At 52.9% G+C, this 23,284-nt stretch overlaps 1 protein-coding gene and 1 long non-coding RNA gene across 2 annotated transcripts in view; one reads left to right on the top strand and one right to left on the bottom strand.

Moving 5' to 3' along the window:
- The window catches only part of LOC127048498 (uncharacterized), a 288,020-nt gene that overhangs the window by 85,833 nt on the left and 178,903 nt on the right, over positions 1–23,284 (top strand). The gene's annotated exons all lie outside the window — the stretch shown is intronic.
- Positions 551–1,441, bottom strand: FOXE1 (forkhead box E1). The gene has a single exon (XM_050948335.1). It carries the CDS (start codon positions 1,439–1,441, stop codon positions 551–553), a length of 891 nt encoding a protein of 296 aa, XP_050804292.1.

A 23,284-nucleotide genomic window follows, 5' to 3' on the forward strand; every position in this document is an offset into this window, starting at 1 on the left:
AGAACTGGAAACCCCACGCGGTGCTGCCGGCAGAGCCATTTATTGGGGTGACACGTCCAAGGCGGCTAGGAACAGAACCGCGGACACCCCCCGCCTGTCTCCGGGATCCGGAGGAAACGGGAGTTACGGGCTGATGAGTCCGGGCCAGGACTTCGTGGTTCACGTGGAACTGGGTCTTGTGCAGGCAGAGCTCGGGCCGCTGCGTTCTCGGTGCTGCCCCGCACCGCGCAGGGCCCGGGGGCAGCGAGGCAGGGGGAGGCCGGCGATGTGGGAAACAGGGCCCGCGCCCCATCGCTCCCCACGCGGGGCGAGTCCGGAGCCAGTTCCGGGCGCACGCAAAGGGGACCCAGCGCTGACTGCTGGCGGTGTCCTGGGCCGCCCCCGGGGCTCTGCCACACGTCGGTCTCGGTGTCCCCGGAGGCCCTGCGCGGCCGCTCTGCCCAGCGCTCAGGGCCAGGACCAGAGCCCCGCTGGACCCCAATCCCTGCTCCGCACTCCCGGCGGCGCGGCTCTGTCCCCCGCCGAGCGCTCCAGCGCCAGCCCGGGCCCTTCACACGGCCGGCACGAACCTCTCCGCGGCGCCGGGGTAGGGCGCGGGGCGCAGGTAGGCGCCGGGGCCGTAGCCGGGGGACATGCGGCCGTAGAAGTCCCGGCTGTCGCCGCCCAGCGGGGGCGAGGCGGCCAGGGCCAGCGGCCCGGGCGGGTACAGCTGGCCGCTGCCCTGCGGGTAGGGCGCCTGGGCGAGCGGCAGCGGCGCCCCGGGCCCCGCGTACGGGTAGGGGACGGCGCCCCCTGCGCTGGCGTAGGCGGCTCCCCCGAAGGCGCAGGAGCTGGCAGGGGCCGGGGCCAGCTCGGGGCTGAGCGGGCGGCCGGGTTGCGGGACGAGCTGGGCCCCGAAGAGGCGGCGCGGGGCGGGCGGCGCGGCGGGGTAGCAGGCTGCGGGCTGCCCGAAGGGCCCGTCGGGCGCGGGGCCCGGGTAGGTGGAGAGGTCGCTGCGCTTGAAGCGCTTCCTCCGGCGCAGGAAGCTGCCGCTCTCGAACATGTCCCGCGCCGCCGGGTCCAGCGCCCAGTAGTTGCCCTTGCCCGGGCGGCCCGGCTCCCGCGGCACCTTGACGAAGCAGTCGTTGAGGGTCAGGTTGTGGCGGATGCTGTTCTGCCACTTGCGCGGCCCGTCGCGGTAGAAGGGGAAGCGCTCGGTGATGAAGCGGTAGATGCCGCCCAGCGTGAGCCGCCGCTCCGGGGCGTGCGCGATGGCCATGGCGATGAGGGCGATGTAGCTGTACGGGGGCTTGCCCCGCTGCACCGGCCGCTTGCGCCGCCGGCCCGCGCCCCGCGCCCCCGCCTCGGGGGGCCCCGGCTCCGCCTTCAGCAGGGGCATGAGCAGGAGGCCGGGCTCGGCGGGGCTGGCCCCGCACAGGGGCTGCTGGCTCTCCGCGGTCATGCCGCGCAAGCTCCGCTCTGGGGCTCCCGAAGCCGGCGGCTCAGTCCAGGAGGGGCGCGGTGCCCGGGCGCGGGGCGGCGCAGGAACTCACTGCTGGTGGGCGCGGGGGAGGCTCGGTCTCCGGGCCGCCCGGGGCAGGCAGGTCGGGGACTCCAGACCCAGGGCTGCGGGAGCTGCTGCCCCCATCACCAGGAACTCGTGCCCGGCTGGCCGCTGGGCAGGGAGCCCGGGGCGGAGGGCGCCGCAGCTCCCGGCGCGCAGGTAACCGCGCCAGTCCGGCACAGGAGGGGTGGGGGCGAGACTCCCTCCTTTTATGCCGCCCGCTGAGCCGCGATCTCCGGCTCCTTCTGTACCTGCCGTACCTGGGCAGCCGGCACTCCCACCTGCCGGGCCACCGCCTCCGCCCCCCGCGCCTTAAAGAGACAGGCCGGGCCCGGGGCGCAGCCTCCCTGGCGCACCTGCAGGAAGGGGCTGACCTGTCCAGAGCCCTGGCAGCCGGGGGGAGGGGGATGCCTGAGCCCTTCCCCCACCTTCCCAGGTAACTCCTGACTCCGGGGCTCCAGAGTCGGGAATGGGCGCAGCGCAGCAGAGGAGCCGCCAGCCCGAAAAGTAGAGCGCCCCTGCCCGCTCCCAGGCTCGGGAACCCAGTGGCACCGTGCGCTCTGGAGAAGCGCTGGAGCGGAGCCAGGCAGGGTCTGCGCCTAGTTCTCTCCAGGGTCAGCGCAAGGCGCCAGGAGAGGGGCGCGCTGGGCTGGGGAGAAGCACTCGGAGCCCGCGAGGCGCCAGGACATCGTGCCCAGGGCTCCCCCACTGCTCTGGCCAGCGCCTTCCTGGAGTGGGGGCCCAGGGCTGTAACCCTGAAATAGCGCCTTGTGCCCTGGAGCGCCGTCCCCCACCCCGTCTGGGGTGTGCATCGCCGGGAATCAGACCCCTACAATCGGCCTCGGGTCCCCTGCGGCGGGCGCCTCCTTGGAGAGAGGGGCCCGCGCGTTCTCCTGGGTTTGCGCAGCGCCTGGCACGGCGGGAGGGGAGGCGGCAGCCAATCACAACAGCAGAGTGAACGAAACATGAACGATAAGCGCCTCCATGCGCCGCCTACTCGGCTCCGGGCCCCACCGGCCGGTAGCAGTAAAACTCCCCACCCGCTGTAATAACCGCGGCGAGCGAATCACACAGCCCGCGGCCGCGCGAGGCCCCCGTCCGGTTCGCTAGGGGCTGGGCTGGGATCTGTGCGGAGCAGGAGGAGCGCGGAACTCCGGAAAGCGGCGCCGAACCCGTGTCCAAACGGGGAGATCGACATGAGGAGCAGGCTGGTCGTGTTCAGGCGGACTCCTTGTGTCCCGTGCGTTTCAATTGCGACGAGTGAAAGTGACCAGAGTCTAAACTTTGCTGTCTGCGAGCTCTAATCTATTTCCAAGCTGGGCGAGGAACGATCTTTTATTGAACCAGCCTACTCCTCAGAACGTCTGTTCTGTTCTAGTCTTGTTCATTAGCAGCAGTTGCTCCAATCCCAGCTATTACCTCACCCAGCCTGCCTCCCTGATGGCCTGGGACCAACATCGCTCCAGCACTACTCTGTGTGCACGCACAGGGCTGCCTGTCGCCAAAGGCTGCCTGGGCACCCAGGATTCTAGCTCCATGCGCCTCATTTTAGACTCGCGGCCAGGCCAGGCCATCTGTTTTCACACCATTTCATCGGAGTTTGCACTTTTCTTAGAGATTTGCCAGCCCGGGGCTTTTAGAGACTTCTCTGTAGTAAATTAAATTAAATAAGAAAAATAAAGCAAGTGCCATCCCATTCAATGTATTTTAACGCCCCTCCGCCCCCCGCGGTAATAAACCAGAGAACAACCGGGACCAAGCACTCCTCTTTATTTTATGTTTTCAAAATACACAGACAGTCTAATGCAGGGGTCAGCAGCCTTTCAGCAGTGCTGTGCCCACTCTTCATGCAGACACTCTAGTTTAAGGTTTCGCGTGCCTGTAATGCATTTGAACGGTTTTTGGAAGGTCTCTCTGTAAGTCTATAATATGTAACCAAACTACTGTTATATGTCAAGTAAACAAGGTTTCAAAATGTTTCAGAAGCTTTATTTAAAATTAAATTAAAATGCAGATCTGATTAGTTTAGTGTGATCCTTGCCCTTGCTTTTCCTTGCTGAGTTTTCCAATGTCTGGTGGCACCTATTTAGACACTTTACGCTGCACATGGGCTTCTGAGTTATAAGTTGTTAACTGGCTGGCAGGAGGTCAGCAGCTGGAACCCCTGATCCGCAGCTGAGGTGAGTGGAGCTGGCGGCTGGTAGGGCTGATCCCGGCCGGAAGCCTGGACCCTGTCTGGCAGGGGGCCTGCGCTGGAACTCCAACGGGAAGCAAGGTGAGTGGGGCTGTGGGGACCCCGGCTGGCAAGGGGCCAGCAGCCAGAACCCCAGAGTGGTGGCGGGCCGAGCGGCTCAGCCCACCCAGCTCTGAGGCTTCAGGGGGGGCTGAGCATCTCCACCTGCCCCGCTCTGCGGTTTCAGCTTCCAGCTCCTGCCAGCCGGGGTCTCAGCCCCCTGCCAGCCTGGGGTTCCTTCACCCAGGCCAGCAGTGGGTGCTGAGTGGGACCAGTGATGGGACCCCCGGGTGGCAAGGGGCCAGCCATGGGAACCCCAAGGCAGAGGTGGGCTGAGTAGTTCAGCCCGCCCCATGTGCCAAAAAAATCATCTCGCATGCCACCTGTAGCCCACGAAAGCTTATGCACAAATAAATTTGTTAGTCTCTAAGATCCCACAAGGACTCCTGTTCTTTTTGCAGATACAGACTAACACAGCTGCTACTCTGAAAACTATTTCACTAGGAGTGTGGTGAAGCACTCAGAGGTGAAAGTAAGCCGGTACGGTGTGCAAGAGCCAGTACACCATGCCAGACTGCACCGGCTTCCGCAGCAGGGATTTAAAGGGCTCTGGGTTCCCCACCACAGCAGACAGCCCAGAGCCATTTGAATCCCGCCCGTAACTCCGGCGGCTTGGCTGGGGCCAGGATTTAAAGGGCTCAGAGCTCCCCGCAACAGCAGGAGCTCCAGGCCCTTTAAATCCCGGCGCCAGCCTGGCAAGGCTCAGGGTTCCCCACAGCCGCGGGAGCTCCGGACTCTTTAAATCCACGCCAAACCCGGCTGCCGGAGCTGTGGTGGGGATTTAAAGGGCCCAGAGCTCCAAGGGGGCTGGAGCCCCAGGCCCTTTAATATGCCCCTGAGCCCCAGGGGCTCCCAGTCACCTCTGCAGCTGGGAGCCCCGGGTTGATTTAAAGGCCATGGGGCTCCCAGCCACAGCTGGTGCCCCACAGCCTTTAAATCTTGATGCTACACCTCTTCCCTCCCACACCCCCCTCAGGACTCCCGCAGTACTGGTAAGTCCTGTAAGTTACTTTCACCCCTGGAAGCACTGGAATCACAGCAGGATTAACCTTTTGTGGGCCCGGTGCCAAACATATTTGTGGGCCCCCACAGGGGTAGTGGAGCCTGGCCCGGGGAGGTCAATCCCCAGAGTGAGGGGCCAGCCAGGGCATTGGGGCATGGCAGGGGCGGCCCCACTCCGCCCAGGCCAGTGTGAGGGCACTATTTACAAACTGGCAGTTGCCAGATGCACAATGGCCTGCCCGACCCTGCGCTGCCAGCATGTCCCTTCCCCTCGGGGGTGGGCCCATGTCATGTCACACAGGCCCCATGCCCAACACCAGAACCCCCCCTCCCCAATCCCTATGGCCAAAGCCTCTCCAGACACACTATGCCCAGCACCTTCCCCAAACCCTGTCACTAATGCACAGCGCCCTGCACAGCACCCCACATAGAACCCCCCACTCCCTAGTGCCCCAAGACACAGAGGTCTTCTCCACCCCCTCACAGCCCAGCACCTTCCCCCACCAGGCCCTCTAGAGACCCACTCCCCCATGCTCTGCCTCCTGGACCCACTCACTGGCCCTGCTGGGAGGCAACTGTGTCTGACAGGCTTAGCCACCAGCATCGCGGGTTAGGGAAATCACTCCGGCCCCTCTGGAGTGGTGCAATCAGCCAGGCCAGGGCCTGCCTCCCCAAGGTCTCTCAGGACCCACTTGCCTGAAAGGGCCTGGCCACAGCCCAGCCACTAATCCTGCCCCCAACTGGCCAAGACTGGCCAGGCTACTGCAGCAGTCCCAGGTGGCTCAGCTCCGGCGAGACAGGTGGGGCCCCACAGGTGGTGGGAAGCAGAGACTGCCCAGAGCTAGAGGAGCACTGGGGTCCAGCCAGGAGGCAGAGATAAGCCAGCAGGGGGAACCGGGGGTGGAGAGGAGCCCTAGGTTGGCCGGCGGGGAGGCAAAGAGGAGCAAGCAGTGGGCCGTGTTAGGGGGGACTTAGCGGGCTGGTGGGGTGCAAGCAGAGCAGGCTGGGGCCCTATCTGAGAATGGGCCTGGCTCCATGGTGTCACTAGCACCATTGTAAACCCGGCACTGACAGGAATGGGTTACCTAGGGAGGTGGTGGAATCTCCTTCCTTAGAGGTTTTTAAGGTCAGGCTTGACAAAGCCCAGGCTGGGATGATTTAGTTGGGGGCTGGTCCTGCTTTGAGCAGGGAGTTGGACTAGATACCTCCTGAGGTCCCTTCCAACCCTGATAGTCTATGAGTCCAGGGTAAGTGTAGTGAAAATAGGCCCTGGTCTGTGCACAGCCTCGGGTGCGCCCTGTAGGCAGGCAGGGGAGGTTTGTGTTTCGCCAGCGAAGGGAAAAGCTGCAGGTTAAAAGCCAGGCGCGGGTCCGCTCGCACAGACTGGGAAAGGAACTAGTCCAAATCCAGTTCTACACGACACTTGCCCGTTCGCTTCTTTCTTCCCGCAGCGCCACGTGTCCGGAGCAGCGATCCAGGCGCGCGGAGCCTCTGCGTGAAATAACCCCGCGTTCGCACGGGGCGCTAGAGGTCAGGCCAGCGCCGGTGGCTCCGCTCCAGGTAGGCGGGGGGCTGGAGAAAGGTCCTCGCCCAGCCTGGCCGGTTCCAGTGGTTCCCTTGGTGCCTTTGCCGTTCCCAAGCAGGGGGAGTCCGTTGTTAGCTGCCCTTAGCCCAGGCCTGGCTCCCAGGCCCGACACAGCTGCAGACTAGCTCAGGGCAGGATGGTCTCACTCTCTGGTCAGCTGTTACACCGCAGCATGACTGCCGGGATCTGCCTGTGCCCTGCTTGCAGTACCCCGTAACCCCGCCCGCACTGTTGGGGATTACCCCAGCTTGCCTACCCAGCCCCGCTTCCAAAGTGCCTGGTGGGGCACCTGCTCCCTGGGGATCCAGGCGCTAACCCAGTGCTTCGCTGCGCGCAGGGGGAAGGAGGGGAGCAGCACCCCGGACCCTGGTCCCGGCCCTGCCCAAGCCCATCCCATCCCATCCTGGGGAGTAGCCAGGAGAGAAGCGCTCCCAGAGCCTGCAATGTAGGGCCAGCGGTGTAGACCCTGGGCCGGCTGCGGGGCCCGGAGCAGCGCGCTGGGATGGGGCAGAGGCGGGTTATTTTGCCCGTTTACATTTGGCGGCTCAGTAAGTGAAACGGGAGTGTTTATTCAGGGCTACAGTAACAGCATTTCCATTCTCCCAAGGCAAGCAAATAACAGTTCTAGAATGAGTAACCCCGGTGGGAGAAGAGACCTGGAAACCCGACGTGCCTGTCCCTTCATTCCCATGCCCCTGAGAGCGACCGATGCAATGCTTGCGATGGGTAGCCAGGACATCACTTGGAGATGCAGTGCAATTGGTGATCACCACAGAGAGGCTAGAAATTCAACAAGGAAATTTGTTATAATATAATTATAGTGTATAAACCAAGGACAATAACAATAACAGTGACATTGTACATTCTTCTGCTGTTTTCTAATCTCTGAGACCCCGACTTCTGTTTTAAAAGTCAGTTACATCCAGAGAAAGGACTGGAATAATGCACCTTCCTAATTCCACAAGTGATTTGCTCCTGTGGCTTTCACGCGCTTTACTGACAAACTACGATTTACTCTAGCAGTGTGGGGACAAGACATCTGGGGGACCTGTGCTGGGGCCAGCGCCTCCGCCTGCAGCCAAAACTGCTGACCACAGAGACTTTCTGAATGGCACCATTAGACAAGGGAGGAAGAGCTTTGCCTGACTCCCAGAGCCCATCTTTGCAAGTCTGGCAATCAGGGGAAAAAACCCAACAACTTATAACTTTCAGGCAGAGCAAATCTGATACGGGAATCATTGAGCAAGTTTAAATATGGGACCCAGCCAGGTCATTTGACAAAGTCACCAGTAAGAATATAATATTTGGCCAGACACCCAAATACTCACTTGATAGAAACCAATTGCTACTCAGATTGTAAATCTTTGGGGGCACTGACAGTCTTTTTGTTCTGTGTCTGTACAGCTCCTAGCATAATGAGGATGGTCCAGGGCTAGAGCTCTTAGGTGCTCCCACAATACAAACAATGATAAATAATAATAATGTATACACGGTTTCAAGAACTCTGCATGCAATTATAGTAATTGCACATGGAAAAGTGGTGCTGTTTTGCATGAATTCTTGCACATGCTCCTTGGCTTCTCTCTACTGAAAATCTGGGTCTGAAAATTCCATCCAAACTTTCTGATTCCAGAAAGCACCCAGATATTATCCTAGAGTATCCAACATCTCCCTCCTTATTCTACTGAAATTAAGGACAAAACTACCATTGCCATCAATTGTCAGAGAGCTCAAATGCAGGCAGGAAGCTCTCTGGTACCTTTGAAACACCTGACATTGATGTGCCCTGCTACCCACAATGATCCTGTAGGGCCCAATGCTGAGCACACTGAAGTCAAGTCCTTAGGTGGCTCATCTTAACTGTAACATTATAACTTTGTATGTAGGGCAGCTTCCTTTCCTTTGGGAGATAAAACAGTCCCAGAGACAAATAGGAGTCGATCTTTATGTTCTGAGGGTGGCAGCACATCTGCTAGGATCTGCCCTCTGCCTTTTGCATACCTGGGTGCATAGATAAATGTGTCTTTGGGCAGGGAGTTCTCTGTCATTGCTTCCGGGAAATGTGCTCAATGTTTCATTCATATCCAGGCCCAAGAGTGTTTTTTGCTGTGTCTACCACGTGCCTCTTCTTGGCTGGCTAAGTCTAAGGGTGTTCATGGATGTTCAGGAATACGTGCTCAGTTCACTATTGTTATTCCCTTGTCCAATCAGGGAGCAAAAATACCACCACATGACTCAGTAGTAAACACATATATATGCATACACCAGCCACCCACCCCTGTACCGCTCCATTGTTACTTGGGGGGCTGTTGCAGTTGGACATAGCCAGAGATGGGAGATAAAAAGGGGTGACGTTTAGATCAAGATGGGACGTCTTTCTAAAGGATCTGCTCTAGCTCAGCCATAAGTTCTGAGCCTGATGCAGGAATCAGCGGTTGAGGGTCTTAGGCCTTAAAATCTATCAAACAATAAAGGGGATGCAGCTGGCTGCAACCCAAGGATTGAGCCCTTATTTAAAAAAACCCTTGTCTCTCCTCCATGGTCACTGTGTTGGGGGAAGAGATTAATTTTTTTAAAAGAGAACAAAAAGACAAATGCTTTTAGCTAGGATTCATCTGCACAAGTCTATTGACTTAACAAACAGGATGAACTATATTTTGTTGATTAAAGACTTGGAGGTCATTTTTTTAATGTGACAGAAAATATGCTAAATTTGGATCAGTGTTGGCCACAATAAACACACTAGAGTATTTAATTCTGCCTCTTTGACAAATAAAGTTTTGAAAAATTAATCTGGGACAACATTTTTCCATCCAAATTTCTCAGTTTAAATAATGTGTGTGCCAAGATCTGCAGTCCTCAACTGAGCAAACCTGGAGTTGACTTTCAGGATCAGGACCCACAGAATTTAGCCGTATATTTCTGCATTTGTGGCTGTCATCCCCCAGCCTCTGCAGAGGGGCACTCATTGGTTCTACTACATATAAACGAATCATTCTAGACAGAACAACACGTCTTTGGAACTCCGAGTTGTAGACATAATTTCCACACATGGAAAGGTTCAACCTCTTTGGGCCCAATTGCCTTTACACTACTCCAGTTTTACAAGTGAGGTCACTGAGATCCATGGAGTTATGTGGTGTGAATCTGCAGTAACCTGGTGGGGAGCCAGGCTCTATATTTGTTATTGAGGGTTTTACATTTTTTTTGCTTAGAATCTAAAATGTCGCAGACTTTCCTGTCCCTTTGCTGTTTGCCAATAGTGGCTACAAATATGGACCCACAGAGGGAAAATCCTGCTCCTCTCACTCTCTCAAGCAGGCCCGGTGAGGAAGAAAAACCATCCTAGTGCACAACCTAAGCCCTTCCTCAGGGCTGTAGGAGGAGACAGCCACAGCGGGAGCTGCCATGAGCATGGAAAGTCTTGTTCGCTGTGCAAGCCTTGTTTGCTACACATAGGCCAGCACAGAGGGCTGTGATGGGAACAGGCTGGAAGACGGGCCACAGGATGCCCATTTATCTGCACCTGGTGGCTTTAGCACCTCATACAAATGATGCGGAGTCTGCAGGGCGTGTGTGTGCGCATGCATTCAGGGAGGTCTGGCTGTGTGGAAGGCCCAGAGCCTGGCTCTGGGTAGGTCAAGCAGACTTCACCTCCACAACCTCCTCCCCACTTCCTCTCTGCCCAGAACCTGATTGCTGGTCTCTGTGTGGGTGAAATGGCCTTCACTCTGAGGCAATACACTGAGAGAGGTTTGGCTTCACTAGTAATAGCGCATACTAACCCTTCATTACTCCTAGACAATACACCATTCATCCATTATCCTGGTAACTCAAATCACCACATTTAGGCAGCAAATTAAATTTATTAAATAACTATGGAAACTCACAACCAGTGATTGTTTTATCTATGACTATGAAAGATGTTGAACAACAAAACGACACAACAGACAACAGCATGGGCAGCACAAATAGGAGCTAAGGACTCAACACATCTCTCAGTCCTAGAATGATGACCCTTTATCAAGAGGAACCCACTGAGTGTAGATTCAACACTAAAGGTGGCTTTGTCTTCTGTTAATATTGTTTCTACCATTGAAAAGTGACAAAGGCAGGGTCTTGCCAAGTGTTGTTATTTTGTGAACAGAAGCTACGCAAATCCATCATGCCCATTAAAAAGGAGAGCCCGACTCTGGCAGGGAATAGGCAAAGCATTTTAATGCTCTCTTTGGAAACTGAAAATTGCTTGCTATGCTTGATTGCAGGCCTGGTGAGTTTTGCATCACTGCCGTTCCACCCACGGCACTATATGTCAGCTCCTCATGAAAATCTCCAGGCCGGCATCTTTGAATAGCTCCTAGGCCGCCAGCATGAGAAGAGGCTCTTTATATTTTGCCTATCAAATCATCAGTTGGTCTGTCTATTTACAGGTTAGTAAAGTTTAATTCCATAATAATATTAACAAATCAGTGACCCAGTCCAGCTTTACTTGGAAGTTCTGCCTGGGTAAGGAGTGCTGGCTTGAGCACAGTAGCAGAAATTCACTACTTTGCAGAGAGCCTGTACCAGCCTATACACCATTTCAGTCCTGCTTAGTGGGGCAAGGAACATTGCAGTAATAGACCTTAACAAAGGTTATTGATAGTGTGGCAAACTCAGGACACTTAGCTACCAAGAGAGGGGTAGTAATTAGTCCCAGAAGGCTTAACCATGGAGGAATAAGGTTCAGCTGGAACAGGGGTTACCAGGGAGGTAATTAGGTTCAGCTGGCCCCAATGGCTGGAGACCTTTTTAAACCCTCCCTGGCAGGGAAGCAGGGGGGAGGAGAGAAGTAGAGTATCTGCCAGCGAGCAGAGGCAGCTGAACTCTAAAACTTTTCTTGCAAGGCAGGTTGCACTCTCCCCAGAAGGAGAGGACAACAGAACAAGGGCCTGACTGAGAAGGGATCAGCCAGACCCTGCGCGACTGTGAGGGGCGTTTGCTTTGCCCAAGCCTGTGTCTCCAAGGCTGAGAAGGACTGAGCTAGGAGAGGAGAGACAGGTACTTTGCCACACGTGGTGTCAGGAGTGGGATGTACTAGTGAGTGAGGCTAGGTGGCAAGCCATCACAGGGCAAGGTAAAAAAAAAAAAAAAAAGGGGGAGAGAAAATTTTTTTTTCTTTGTGGAAAAATGGAGGATGTGCTGAAGGCGTTGATGCAGGCCACAGCAGCTCAACAGGAGGCTACCTGAGTACAGGTGGCGGCCCAGCAAGAGTCCGTACGGGTACAACAGGAGACCAACCAGCTGCTGCTGAGCCAGGCGGCCCAAGATCGAGCCACCCTGACCGAGGTAGTGAACCAGTTGAAGGCCCTGACCACGATGACGCACGCGGCCCTGGGGACCCGGCCCTGCGGGCAAGCAACTACTTACAGAAGATGACAACGGATGACGATATAGAGGCGTATCTCCTCGCGTTCGAGAGGACGGCACTGCGGGAGGCCTGGCCCCAAGACCAGTGGGCAGGTCTGCTGGCTCCATTCCTGTGTGGGGAGGCCCAGAAAGCCTACTTCGACATGACCGCAGAAGCAGCGATGGATTACCCTCGGCTGAAGGTGGAAATCCTGGCGAGGGCAGGCATGACACCAGCCATAAGGGCCCAGCGCTTCCACGAGTGGAAGTACCGGGAGGACAAACCACCGAGGTCCCATCTATTTGATTTGATACACATTGCGCGGAAGTGGCTCCGCCCCGAGGCCCGTGGGCCAGAGAAGGTAGTAGAAACCCTGGTATTGGACAGGTACATGAGAGGGTTGTCGCCAGACATACGGGGGTGGGTCCGCCAAAATGATCCCTCCTCTTATGACGATCTAGTTGCTCTCGTGGAGAGGCACTTGGCAGCCCAAGAACTTTCTCAGACCCCCGAGGGAGGAAGGCACCAGTATCGGAGAACAGCCTCTGCACCAAGGCCCCGGTTTGCCCCAGCTCCAGGCCGGAAAATAGAGGGGAGGCAGGAGGCTGAAGAGCTGCCGGCAGTCCCGGAGAGACTGGAGGACTGGGGAAGAAAGGCTCAGGGGATAAATCCCAGCAGCCTGAAAAATAGGGGGCTGCCCCGAGGGGGGTACCGCTGTTATGCCTGTGGTGAATTAGGGCATATTGCTGCCCAATGCCCTAATCTAGGAGAGCCCATGCAGTGTGAACTGGGAGATATAGGGGGACCATGCGAGCTAATAAGTCTAGTCGGGGTTGCGATGGTCCCCCATAGGTACACTAGGCCCGTTAAGCTGAATGGTATAGAGACCACAGCTTTAATAGACTCGGGAAGTGCAGTCACACTGGTCTCAGGGAAGCTGGTCAGGCCGGGCCAACTATCCCAGGCCAAGCGCTCGGGAATATCCTGTGTACATGGGGATATCAGCTGTTACCCGACCGTCCCCGTACGCATAGAAGTTCTAGGGAACCCCGCTGAGTTGACAGTGGGAGTCGTCCCGAAACTCCCTTACCCTGTCCTTATCGGACGAGACTTCCCGGGGTTTGATGGCCTACTCCCCAGGGACGAGGGAGAAGGAAAGAAGGACTCTGGGACCCAAAGGGTGGCCCAGATCGGGGACCCCCTCTCCACCTTCCACGAATTTAGCCAGGATGTGTTCTTCCCACCAGGGAAGTCCAGGAAGACTCAGAGAGAACGGAGGGCGGATAAAAGGAGGGGGACGAGGATCCTGACACGGTACCTGATGCCTACACTAGCGGGGGAAAGAGGGAACTCAACTGACAGCGGGACGGGGTCGGCCAACTACAACCCAATTGTTGGACCGGGTTCCCCAGGCTCTGTCCCTGAGGGGCAGACGGAGGTAGACCCCCACGAAATAGGACCAATAGGGACCGCACACAGGACTTTTGGTCAGGATCAGGCCAATGATCCCATACACCACAACATTTTTAAGGAAGTAGTCGAGGTAAATGGGGTCCCAGTGGAGGGGAGAACTAAGGGCCCAGGTCCGTATTATATGATTAAAAAAGATCTTCTGTATAGAGTAGTCCGTGTCCAAGAGCATGTCATCGAACAACTCTTGGTCCCCCGGAAGCATCAAAAAGCGGTAATGGATCTGGCCCACAGTCATCTATTGGGGCCCACCTAGGGATGGATAAGACCCTCGATCGGATTCTACTGAGGTTTTTTTGGCCTGGTATTTATGCGGCCATCTGGCAATATTGTTCCTCCTGTCCGGAGTGCCAAATACATGGGCCCCGTCCATACTTAAGGGCCCCTCTGGTACCTCTGCCAATTATTGAGGTTCCATTTGAACGAATAGCTATGGACATAGTGGGGCCATTGGAGAAGTCGGCCCGGGGCCATCAATACATCCTGGTAGTACTAGATTACGCCATCCGATACCCTGAGGCCATCCCGCAACGGAATGCCATGTCCAAGACCATAGCCAAAGAGTTAGTCCAGATATTCTCCAGAGTAGGGATACCTAAGGAGATCCTGACGGACCAAGGGACCCCCTTTGTTTCTAAACTGATGACGGACTTGTGTACCATGCTCCACATACGGACCCTCAGAACGTCGGTCTACCACCCCCAGACCGATGGCCTCGTTGAACGTTTTAATAGGACGTTGAAGAGCCTGTTACGGAAGGTGATTAGCCGAGACAGAAAAGACTGGGATGCCCTGCTACCTTATGTACTGTTTGCCGTACGGGAAGTTCCTCAGGCTTCCACTGGATTCTCCCCCTTCGAGCTGTTATATGGTCGACACCCCAGGGGTATACTGGACCTGGCTAAAGAAGACTGGGAAGAACAGCCGAACCAGGGGAGAAACATTGTGGAACATATGCTGCAAATGAAAGACCGAATAGCCCGAGTCACCCCTCTTGTGCGCGAACACATGGAGAAGGCCCAAGGGACGCAACGGACGTACTACAATCGTCAAGCACGGTCCCGGAAGTTCCAGGTGGGGGACCGGGTGATGGTGCTCATACCCATGGCTGAGAGCAAGCTCCTGGCCAGATGGCAGGGGCCCTATGAGGTAATCGAAGCCGTAGGAGAAGTTGACTATAAGGCCCAGCAGCCAGGTTGTTGGAAGCAGGAGCAGATCTACCATATAAATCTGCTGAAACCTTGGCGGGACAGAGAAGCTCTGGTAGCTGCGCTGCGGGCACCATCCCCTAAAGGCGATCAGCCCAACCTGGTAGGAATATCCCCGGAGCTGACCCCGGAACAACGATCCGAAGTGGTCAGCCTGATCAAACTCAACCAAGATGTGTTCTCAGAAAAGCCAGGCAGGACTACTGAGGTTCACCATCACATCTTCACAGAACCTGGAGTGAAGGTGCACATCAAGCCATACCGGATCCCGGAGGCCAAGAGAGAAGAGATTACGAAAGAGGTCAGGAAAATGCTGGCCTTAGAAGTCATTGAAGAGTCTCATAGTCAATGGTCCAGTCCCGTGGTTTTAGTGCCTAAGCCAGACGGCAGTATGAGGTTCTGCAATGACTTCCGCAAGCTAAACGAGGTGTCCCGATTTGATGCCTACCCTTTACCCAGGATAGACGAGCTGATTGACAAACTGGGAAAAGCCCGTTTCATGTCTACCCTTGATCTTACTAAGGGCTATTGGCAGATCCCCCTGGCTAAAGCCGACAAGGAGAAGACGGCCTTTGCAACCCCAGAAGGACTATATCAGTACACTGTTCTTCCTTTTGGATTGCATGGGGCCCCCGCTACCTTCCAGCGGCTGATGGACAAACTGTTATGGTCCCATGGGGAGTACGCTGCTGCCTATCTTGATGACGTCATCATATATAGCCCCGACTGGGAGACTCACCTAAGAAAGGTAGAGGCAGTCCTGGATACCCTGAGAAAGGCCAGACTGACTTCAAATCCCTCCAAATGTTCGATCGGATTAGCTGAGGCCAAATACCTTGGATATATTGTGGGGAGGGGCATGGTGAGGCCCCAACTCAACAAGCTAGATGCCATACAGAAGTGGCCCCGACCACTCTGGAAAAAACAGGTCTGAGCATTCCTGGGACTCGTGGGGTGCTATAGACGTTTCATTCCCCACTTTGCCACCAGGGCATGCCCACTAACGGACCTGACCAGGGCTCGGGGCCCAGATGTAATAAAATGGTCTGCTGAGGCCGAAGCCGCTTTTGCAGATCTGCGAATGGCCCTCTGCACGGACCTCGTGCTGATAGCCTCAGACTGGAGGGAGGAGTTTATCCTGCAAACAGATGCCTCTGAAGTAGGGCTGGGGGCGGTGCTTTCACAAATGGTCGAAGATGACAAACACTCCGTCCTCTTCCTCAGTAGAAAGCTCCTGCCTAGGGAACGGAAGTACGCCATAGTGGAAAAGGAATGCTTGGCGGTAAAATGGGCCGTTGAAAGCCTCCACTACTATCTACTCGGACGGAGGTTTACCCTGGTCACGGACCATGCCCCGTTGCAGTGGATGCACCAAAACAAGGACAAAAATGCGAGAGTAACGAGATGGTTCCTCTCGCTTCAACCCTTCCACTTCACGGTACGACACAGGTCGGGAGCCCAACATGGCAATGCGGATGGCCTGTCGAGGGTGCACTGCTTTCCGACCCAAGTAGCCCAACCCCGTAGTGTTGAGCGGGCAGGGGAGGGATATGTGGCAAACTCAGGACAGTTAGCTACCAAGAGAGAGGTAGTAATTAGTCCCAGAAGGCTTAACCATGGAGGAATAAGGTTCAGCTGGAACAGGGGTTACCAGGGAGGTAATTAGTTTCAGCTGGCCCCAATGGCTGGAGACCTTTTTAAACCCTCCCTGGCAGGGAAGCAGGGGGGAGGAGAGAAGTAGAGTAGCTGCCAGCGAGCAGAGGCAGCTGAACTCTAAAACTTTTCTTGCAAGGCAGGTTGCACTCTCCCCAGAAGGAGAGGACAACAGAACAAGGGACTGACTGAGAAGGGATCAGCCAGACCCTGCGCAACTGTGAGGGGCTTTTGCTTTGCCCAAGCCTGTGTCTCCAAGGCTGAGAAGGACTGAGCTAGGGGAGGAGAGACAGGTACTTTGCCACAGTAGATACCCTCGGACCTAACTTCACACAGTAAGACAGCATTCATAACCGATCTCCTTATGCTCTTGGGGGATTGTCAGTTCAGAACAATGCCCTTTGGGTTACAGGATCCATCAGCTACTTTCCAGAGACTGATGGACTGTCTTCTGACTGAGCATGTAGGAATCTGTGCTGCAGACCAGGATGGTTTTCAGGAAGGCTTGGAAGGAATCTCTGGAGCACTTTTCAGCAGCATTTCAAGAGGTGCTAATGACAGGTGTGAGTATGGACCCAAACAGACATTGCTAAGGGTACAGAGAAATGAAATCTCGGGTATTTTCATGGAGCAGAAAGAAAAGGCAATGACCCAGGCAATGATGGAGGCTAAATTTCCTACCAACAAGAGAGTAGAGAAGTCTTTATAGGGCTTCCTCCACATCACAAACAAGGAACACCCCCATGCCATTTTTCAGGGAAGAGCCCTCACTTGCACACTAACATAACACTTCATATTTTCAAAACGCTTTAGAAACGTCAATTCATCTAAATATATTGAGCTGACAGAGGCTATGATGCAGTTAGTTGGTGGATTTGATAATAAATATCTCAAGAGACTTACCTAAGGCCTTTAGATAGCAGAGATGAGAGACCTGGGGAGGAGAAGACAAGATCTACACCCTTCTCAGGGTGGGCCCATCATATACATGCAGAGAAGTAGGATCCTAACAGCAAGCGTTGACTGGAGGCCAGAAAACACAGTGGAAGCCAAAGTTGGATAGATTTCTCAGTGACACAGTGAAGGCCGGAACCGATTGGAATGAAAGGTGAACAGAAGTAAGATAATCAGTGTGGCCAACCTCAAAAGTTTGAGTTAGGCCCCTCACAAAATCATGTGATTGGCCCAACAATTATGAGATTTTATTTTAAAACAATTAAATCACGTCTTTTGACATCTGATTTTTGAAAAAAAAAAGAAAAAACCCTCCCACCCACTGCTTGTGTGAGGCAATTCCAGAGCAGCCGGCTCTGGCAGATTTGTCCCCAGGAAGTAGACTTTGGCTCCAGCCTCAGGAGCTCTCTCATTAGCAGCACCCTGAGGTATCCAGTCCCTCATCGGCACTGCTCTTATTTGAGATTAAGGCTGCTTTCTGGATGTTTAAATGTATTAAACCAAGTTCTAGGCTTTGTCAGCCCCACCTCAATGAAGATTGTGCCCCAGAGTCCCATATTTGCCCTTCCCTCCAGCCCTGCATCAACCTTGCCCATGTAGCTCCATGTCAGTCTTGCATGGCACCAGCCCCACATCTGCTGCCTCCTGCGCTACAGTCCTGCCAGGCCTGATGTTGCAGGGAGGGAGAAGGGACAAGGGACCAGACTGACTCTTTGCTCACAGGAGGGGAGCCCACATCCATGGCCACCTGTCACCTCCCAACAGAGTCCTGGGACACATCACCCACACAGCATAACTCTTCTACACCCCTGCTATGAACAATGTGTCCTCACTTAGCTATCTCACACTCTGACTGCTCATTTGCAAACCACCCACACTCTCTGTATTCGCCAGCTACAGAGACAAAGAGCCTCCTGCACTTCATCCTCCTGTTTCTGAACCAGACACAGCATCTTGCTTTCTTTCCATGCTCCACAGGCAGACCAAAGACCAGGCCATATCCCTACTTCAGCCAAGAGACTGCAACACTTTCCTATCATACCGTCTCCGGCGCTCTTTCTGTTCCACATCAGTTCACTGTAAACCTGCCTTGTCCTGCCTTAATTTGCAGACTAGAGACACCACAATCTTAATCCCACTTCAACAAACGCTGAGGAACGACTCATAGACTCTAGGACTGGAAGGGACCTCGAGAGGTCATCGAGTCCAGTCCCCTGCCCTCATGGCAGGACTAAAGGTTTTCAATCTCCAAGCACTTTTCAGTAGCATGATAGTGCTACTCCAGTAATCTGTTAGGGGTTGTAGAGGGGTTTGGTTGGGGGTCGTCCCTTTCTGGGGCTGCTGGGAGCCAGGCCGCCTCACTTCTTAGGTCCAGGGAGCTGGGGCGTTAGCCTGGTGGGGCAGTAAACAGTTAAGCGCTCAGGCCCTCCGTCGGGGCTGAGCGACTAGTCCAATACCGAGCCCAGGCACTGGGTCAGGGCGGGGCAGCAGACAAACAGTTCAGGGCTCAGGCCCTCAGGCAGGGGCTGAGCATGGAGTTCAGTACCAAGCCCAGGCTCCTGGTCCTGAGCTTTGGGGCAATGGGGAGACTGCCACCCGTGAGTGGGGTGGCAGGGAGGATGCAGGCCTGCCCACTCCTCTGCGTCCCAGTCTGGGGCCCTGACAGCGGCAGGTGACCTGCTGCTGTGTCAGTGGGGATCCTGGCCGCAACACACTGACATTGGCTCTGGGGGTGCCACAGCCAGAGCAGAGTCAGCTGCCTCTGGGCTACTTCCAACCTCCCCCTCTAGCAGTACCTGCGTCTGGTCAGTGTCCTCCATGGCATCGAGCACCATGGGCTCCTCGGGGCACTCCGCGAGCGGTAAGATGGGCAGCTCCTCTGGGTCCCTTCTCACCGGTAGGCCTACTGGCTTCTCCGGCATCTGGTCGGTGTCTGGCCTTGATGGGTATGGCCAGTCCTCAGGTCACTCACAGGCTGCAGGAGTCTCCCCAGCGGGAGCCAGGACACCAGCGTCCGGCCTCTCTGGCGGCCAGGCAGCTTCTAAGCCCTGGGGTTGGGCTTTTATACTTCCAGTCCTGCGCCTTGACCTCTGGGGGGCGGGTGCAGGCTCCAGTGACTCCACCCACTTTGGCACCTGGAGAGGCTTGTCCCTCTCTGGGGTGGCTGGGAGCCAGGCCGCCTCACTGCAGGGGTTTATATTAGTGCCCATCACTGAGGTATCTGAGCATTCTCTAGATTGGCAGTGATGTTCTAGATGCACTTTATGTAACCTGTGGCTCTTCTCCCTTTTTGGGTTAAAGGAAACTGCTTGGAGTAGGGACGGTGTGTGATGGTGGGGGCAGCATGAAGCAGACACACTGCTGCACATGATGGAAAAGCATTACCATTGAGGCAGGTTGGAAGATATTGGTTAGGGACTTTAAGCCCATAGAACTAAAAATAGCTGGAATTACAAAGACAGAATATGCTAAATAGCCCCTTTAGGTATTTGGAAAACAAAATTTAAAACAGAAATGGTTAGAGCTTGTTGGAAAATGGGGAACAAAAACTCTGAAAACTTTCAGAAACAGTTCTTTTCAATTTTTGTGTCAAAATTGTGTTTTTGTCAACATTTTCTGGCCAGCTCTATAAATACTGGGATATAATGGACAAATCCCACCATCCTTACTGGAGCAGAGCTCCCATGGAAGTCAGTTTGCTTAAGTAAGGACCACACCATTTGGTCCTAAAGGAGGAAAAGTGGTTATTGCACATGCTCAGTAACTCTTCTTCTTTTGACCAACTGTACAGCTTTTTGGCCAGATCTTCATCTGGCATGCATCTCTTGGTATTGACACCTCCTCATCAATTATTGGGAGTGGACTACATCCACCCTGTTAAATTGGCCTTCAACATTGGTTCTCCACTTGTAAGGTAACTCCCTTCTCTTCACGTGCCAATATATATTTATGCCTGTATCTGTAATTTTCACTCCATGCATCTGAAGAAGTGGGTTTTTTACCCATGAAAGCTTACGCCCAAATAAATCTCTTAGTCATTAAGGCGCCACCGGGCTCCCCATTGTTTTTGAGGACTTCTTTTGAAGTCAATGGATCTGTCACAATTTATGCCAGCAGAGAATCTGACCCTTTACTTTTTAATATGCACATGCTCTATATGTATCCAATTAGTATATGTCAGAAAAAGTTCTCCTGTGTGCTGGGTGCATTTTGAAATAGCAAGGTGAGTTTTAAAAGACTGACTGTCTGCCTTAATTCTGAGCATCTCAATTTTAGTTCTGTTGTCACTCCTTCATTTTATTAGGATTAAAACATCTTTTCATTTTTTATATTTGTCCATCAAAGACTGTGCCATATTTTTTGGTGTAGAGCAAGAAAATGCATTGTTAAGCAGGGTTATTGCCATAACAGAGATCTGTTGAAGTGAGCTTCACCGTATGGTTCACACTCACATATGAGTTCCGCTCCAGTCATCTTACACTCTGTCATAGCAAAGAAATAGGGAAATGACCCAAGAACACAGGCAAAATGATTTCTAAAAATACCAGCTGCTCAGATCTAATTCCTCTCACCTGGCTTCAGTAGTTTTGCTTATTCAGGTTATGTTTCTTTCAATGCAAATCACAGATTTGGCAGATGATAGACCACTATTCACAATTATTTCTTCCAGCAATAATTTATTTAAGAACTCATAACTGTTATTAGTGGTGCAATTGTCATCCACAAAAATGGGACCCTGTAATACAAGGGTACAAAATATATGGGGATGACAAAGTAGGATGTGCTATTGGGGGCATGACACTACTTAGAATCATAGGATTGGAAGGGACCTCAAGAGCTCATCTAGTCCAGTCCCCTGCACTCATGGTGGGACTAAATATTATCTAGACCATTCCTGACAGGTGTTTGTCTAACCTGCTCTTAAAAATCTCCAACGATGGAGATTCCACAACCTCCCTAGGCAATTTATTCCAGTGCTTAACCACCCTGACAGTTAGGAAGTTTTTCCGAATGTCCGACCTAAACCTCCTTTGCTGCAATTTAAGCCCATTGCTTCTTGTCCTGTCCTCAGAGGTTAAGAACAACAATTTTTCTCCCTTCTCCTTGTAACAATCTTGTGTGTACTTGAAAACTTATCACATCCCCTCTCAGTCTTCTATTTTCAAGACTAAACAAACCCATTTTTTTCAATTTTCCCTCATTGGTCATGTTTTCTAGACCTTTAATCATTTTTGTTGCTCTTCTCCGAACTCTCTTCAATTTGTGCACATCCTTCCTGAAATGTAGTGCCCAGAACTGGACACAATACTCCACTTGAGGCCTAATCAGCACAGAGTAGAGCGGAGGTATTATTTCTTGTGTCTTGCTTACAACACTCCTGCTAATACATCCCAGAATGATGTTTGCTTTTTTTTGCAACAGTGTTACACCATTGACTCATATTTAGCCTGTGATCCACTATGACCCCCAGATCCCTTTTCGCAGTGCTCCTTGCTAGGCAGTCATTTCCCATTTTGTATGTGTGCAACTGATTGTTCCTTCCTAAGTGGAGTACTTTGCATTTGTCCTCATTGAATTTCATCCTATTTGCTTCAGATCATTTCTCCAGTTTGCCCAGATCATTTTGAATTTTAACCGTATCCTCCAAAGCACTTGCAACCCCTCTCAGCTTGGTATTGTCCACAAACTTTATAAGTGTACTCTCTATGCCATTATTTAAATCATTGATGAAGATATTGAACAGAACTGGACCCAGAAGTGATCCCTGCGGGACCCCACTCGTTATGCCCTTCCAGCATGACTGTGAACCACAGATAAACTACTCCCTGGGAACGATTTTCCAATCAGTTTTGCACCCACCTTATGGTATTTCACTATGTGAAAGAAAGCATAGCATCAAATATAGTAAAAAAAGTTAAATGAATCAAACCGTACCATAGAATCTCTATGGATAAAAATTCCAAAGAGTATAGCAGTAGGAATATGACTAGGATGTTGATGGTGAAATACTCAGGGAGATTAGAGAAGCTTTAAAAACAACAACTCATTAATAATGGGGATTTCAAATATCCTGATATTGACTGGGAACATGTCACCACAGGACGGGATGCAGAGATAAAGTTTCTAGACACCAATAACTGCTTGTTGGAGCAGCTAGTCCTGGAACCCACAAGGGGAGGCAATTCTTGATTTAGTCCTAGGTGGAGCACAAGATGTGGCCCAAGAGGTGAATATAAAGGAACTGCTTGGTAATAGTGACCATAATGTAACTAAATTTAACTTCTTGGCAGGGGGAGAGATACCAAAGAAGCCCACCATGGCAGGAGTTAACTTCAAAAAGGAAAACTATACAAAAATTAAGCTAGTTAAATAGAAGTTAAAAGGAACAGTCACAAGAGTGAAATGCCTGCAAGCTACAGGGAAAATTTTAAAAAACATAGAGGTTCAAATTCAATGTATACCCCAAAAAACATAGTAAGATGACCAAAAAAATGCCACCATGGCTGAACAATGGAGTGAAAGAGGCAGTTAGAGGCAAAAAGGCATCCTTTAAAAATTGGAAGTCAAATTCTATTGAGGAAAATATAAAGGAGAATAAACTCTGGCAAGTCAAATGCAAAAGTATAATTAGGAAGGTCAAAAAAGAATTTGAAGAAAAACTAGCAAAAGACACAAAAACTAACAGCAATTATTTTTAAGTACATCAGAAGCAGGAAGCCTGTCAAACAATCAGTGGGGTCACTGGACGATCAAGGTGCTAAAGAAGCACTCAAGGAAGACAAGGCCATTGTGGAAAAGCTAAATGAATTCTTTGCATCAGTCTTCACTGCAGTGGATGTGTGGAAGATTTCCATACCTGAGCCACTCTTATTAGGTGTCAAATTTGAGCAACTATACTAGATGGTGGTGTCAGCAGAGGAAGTTTTGGAACAAACTGATAAATTAAATAGTAATAAATCACAGGACCAGATGGTACTCACCCAAGAGTTCTGAAGGAACTCAAATAGGAAATTGCAGATCTACTAACTGTGGTATGCAACATATTGCTTAAATCAACTTCTGTACCAGGTGACTGGAGGATAGTTAACGTGATGCTAATTTTTAAAAAAGGCTCCAGAGTGATCCTGGCAATTACAGGTCAGTAAGCCTAAGTTCAGTACCAGGCAAACTTGTTGAAACTATAGTA

Source organism: Gopherus flavomarginatus, chromosome 3 (assembly GCF_025201925.1).
Source record: "Gopherus flavomarginatus isolate rGopFla2 chromosome 3, rGopFla2.mat.asm, whole genome shotgun sequence".
In the NCBI taxonomy this organism is placed as follows: domain Eukaryota; kingdom Metazoa; phylum Chordata; order Testudines; family Testudinidae; genus Gopherus; species Gopherus flavomarginatus.

Bases quoted from the DNA above. Each gene is read 5' to 3' on its own strand.
- FOXE1 (XM_050948335.1), bottom strand. From the start codon at position 1,441: ATGACCGCGGAGAGCCAGCAGCCCCTGTGCGGGGCCAGCCCCGCCGAG.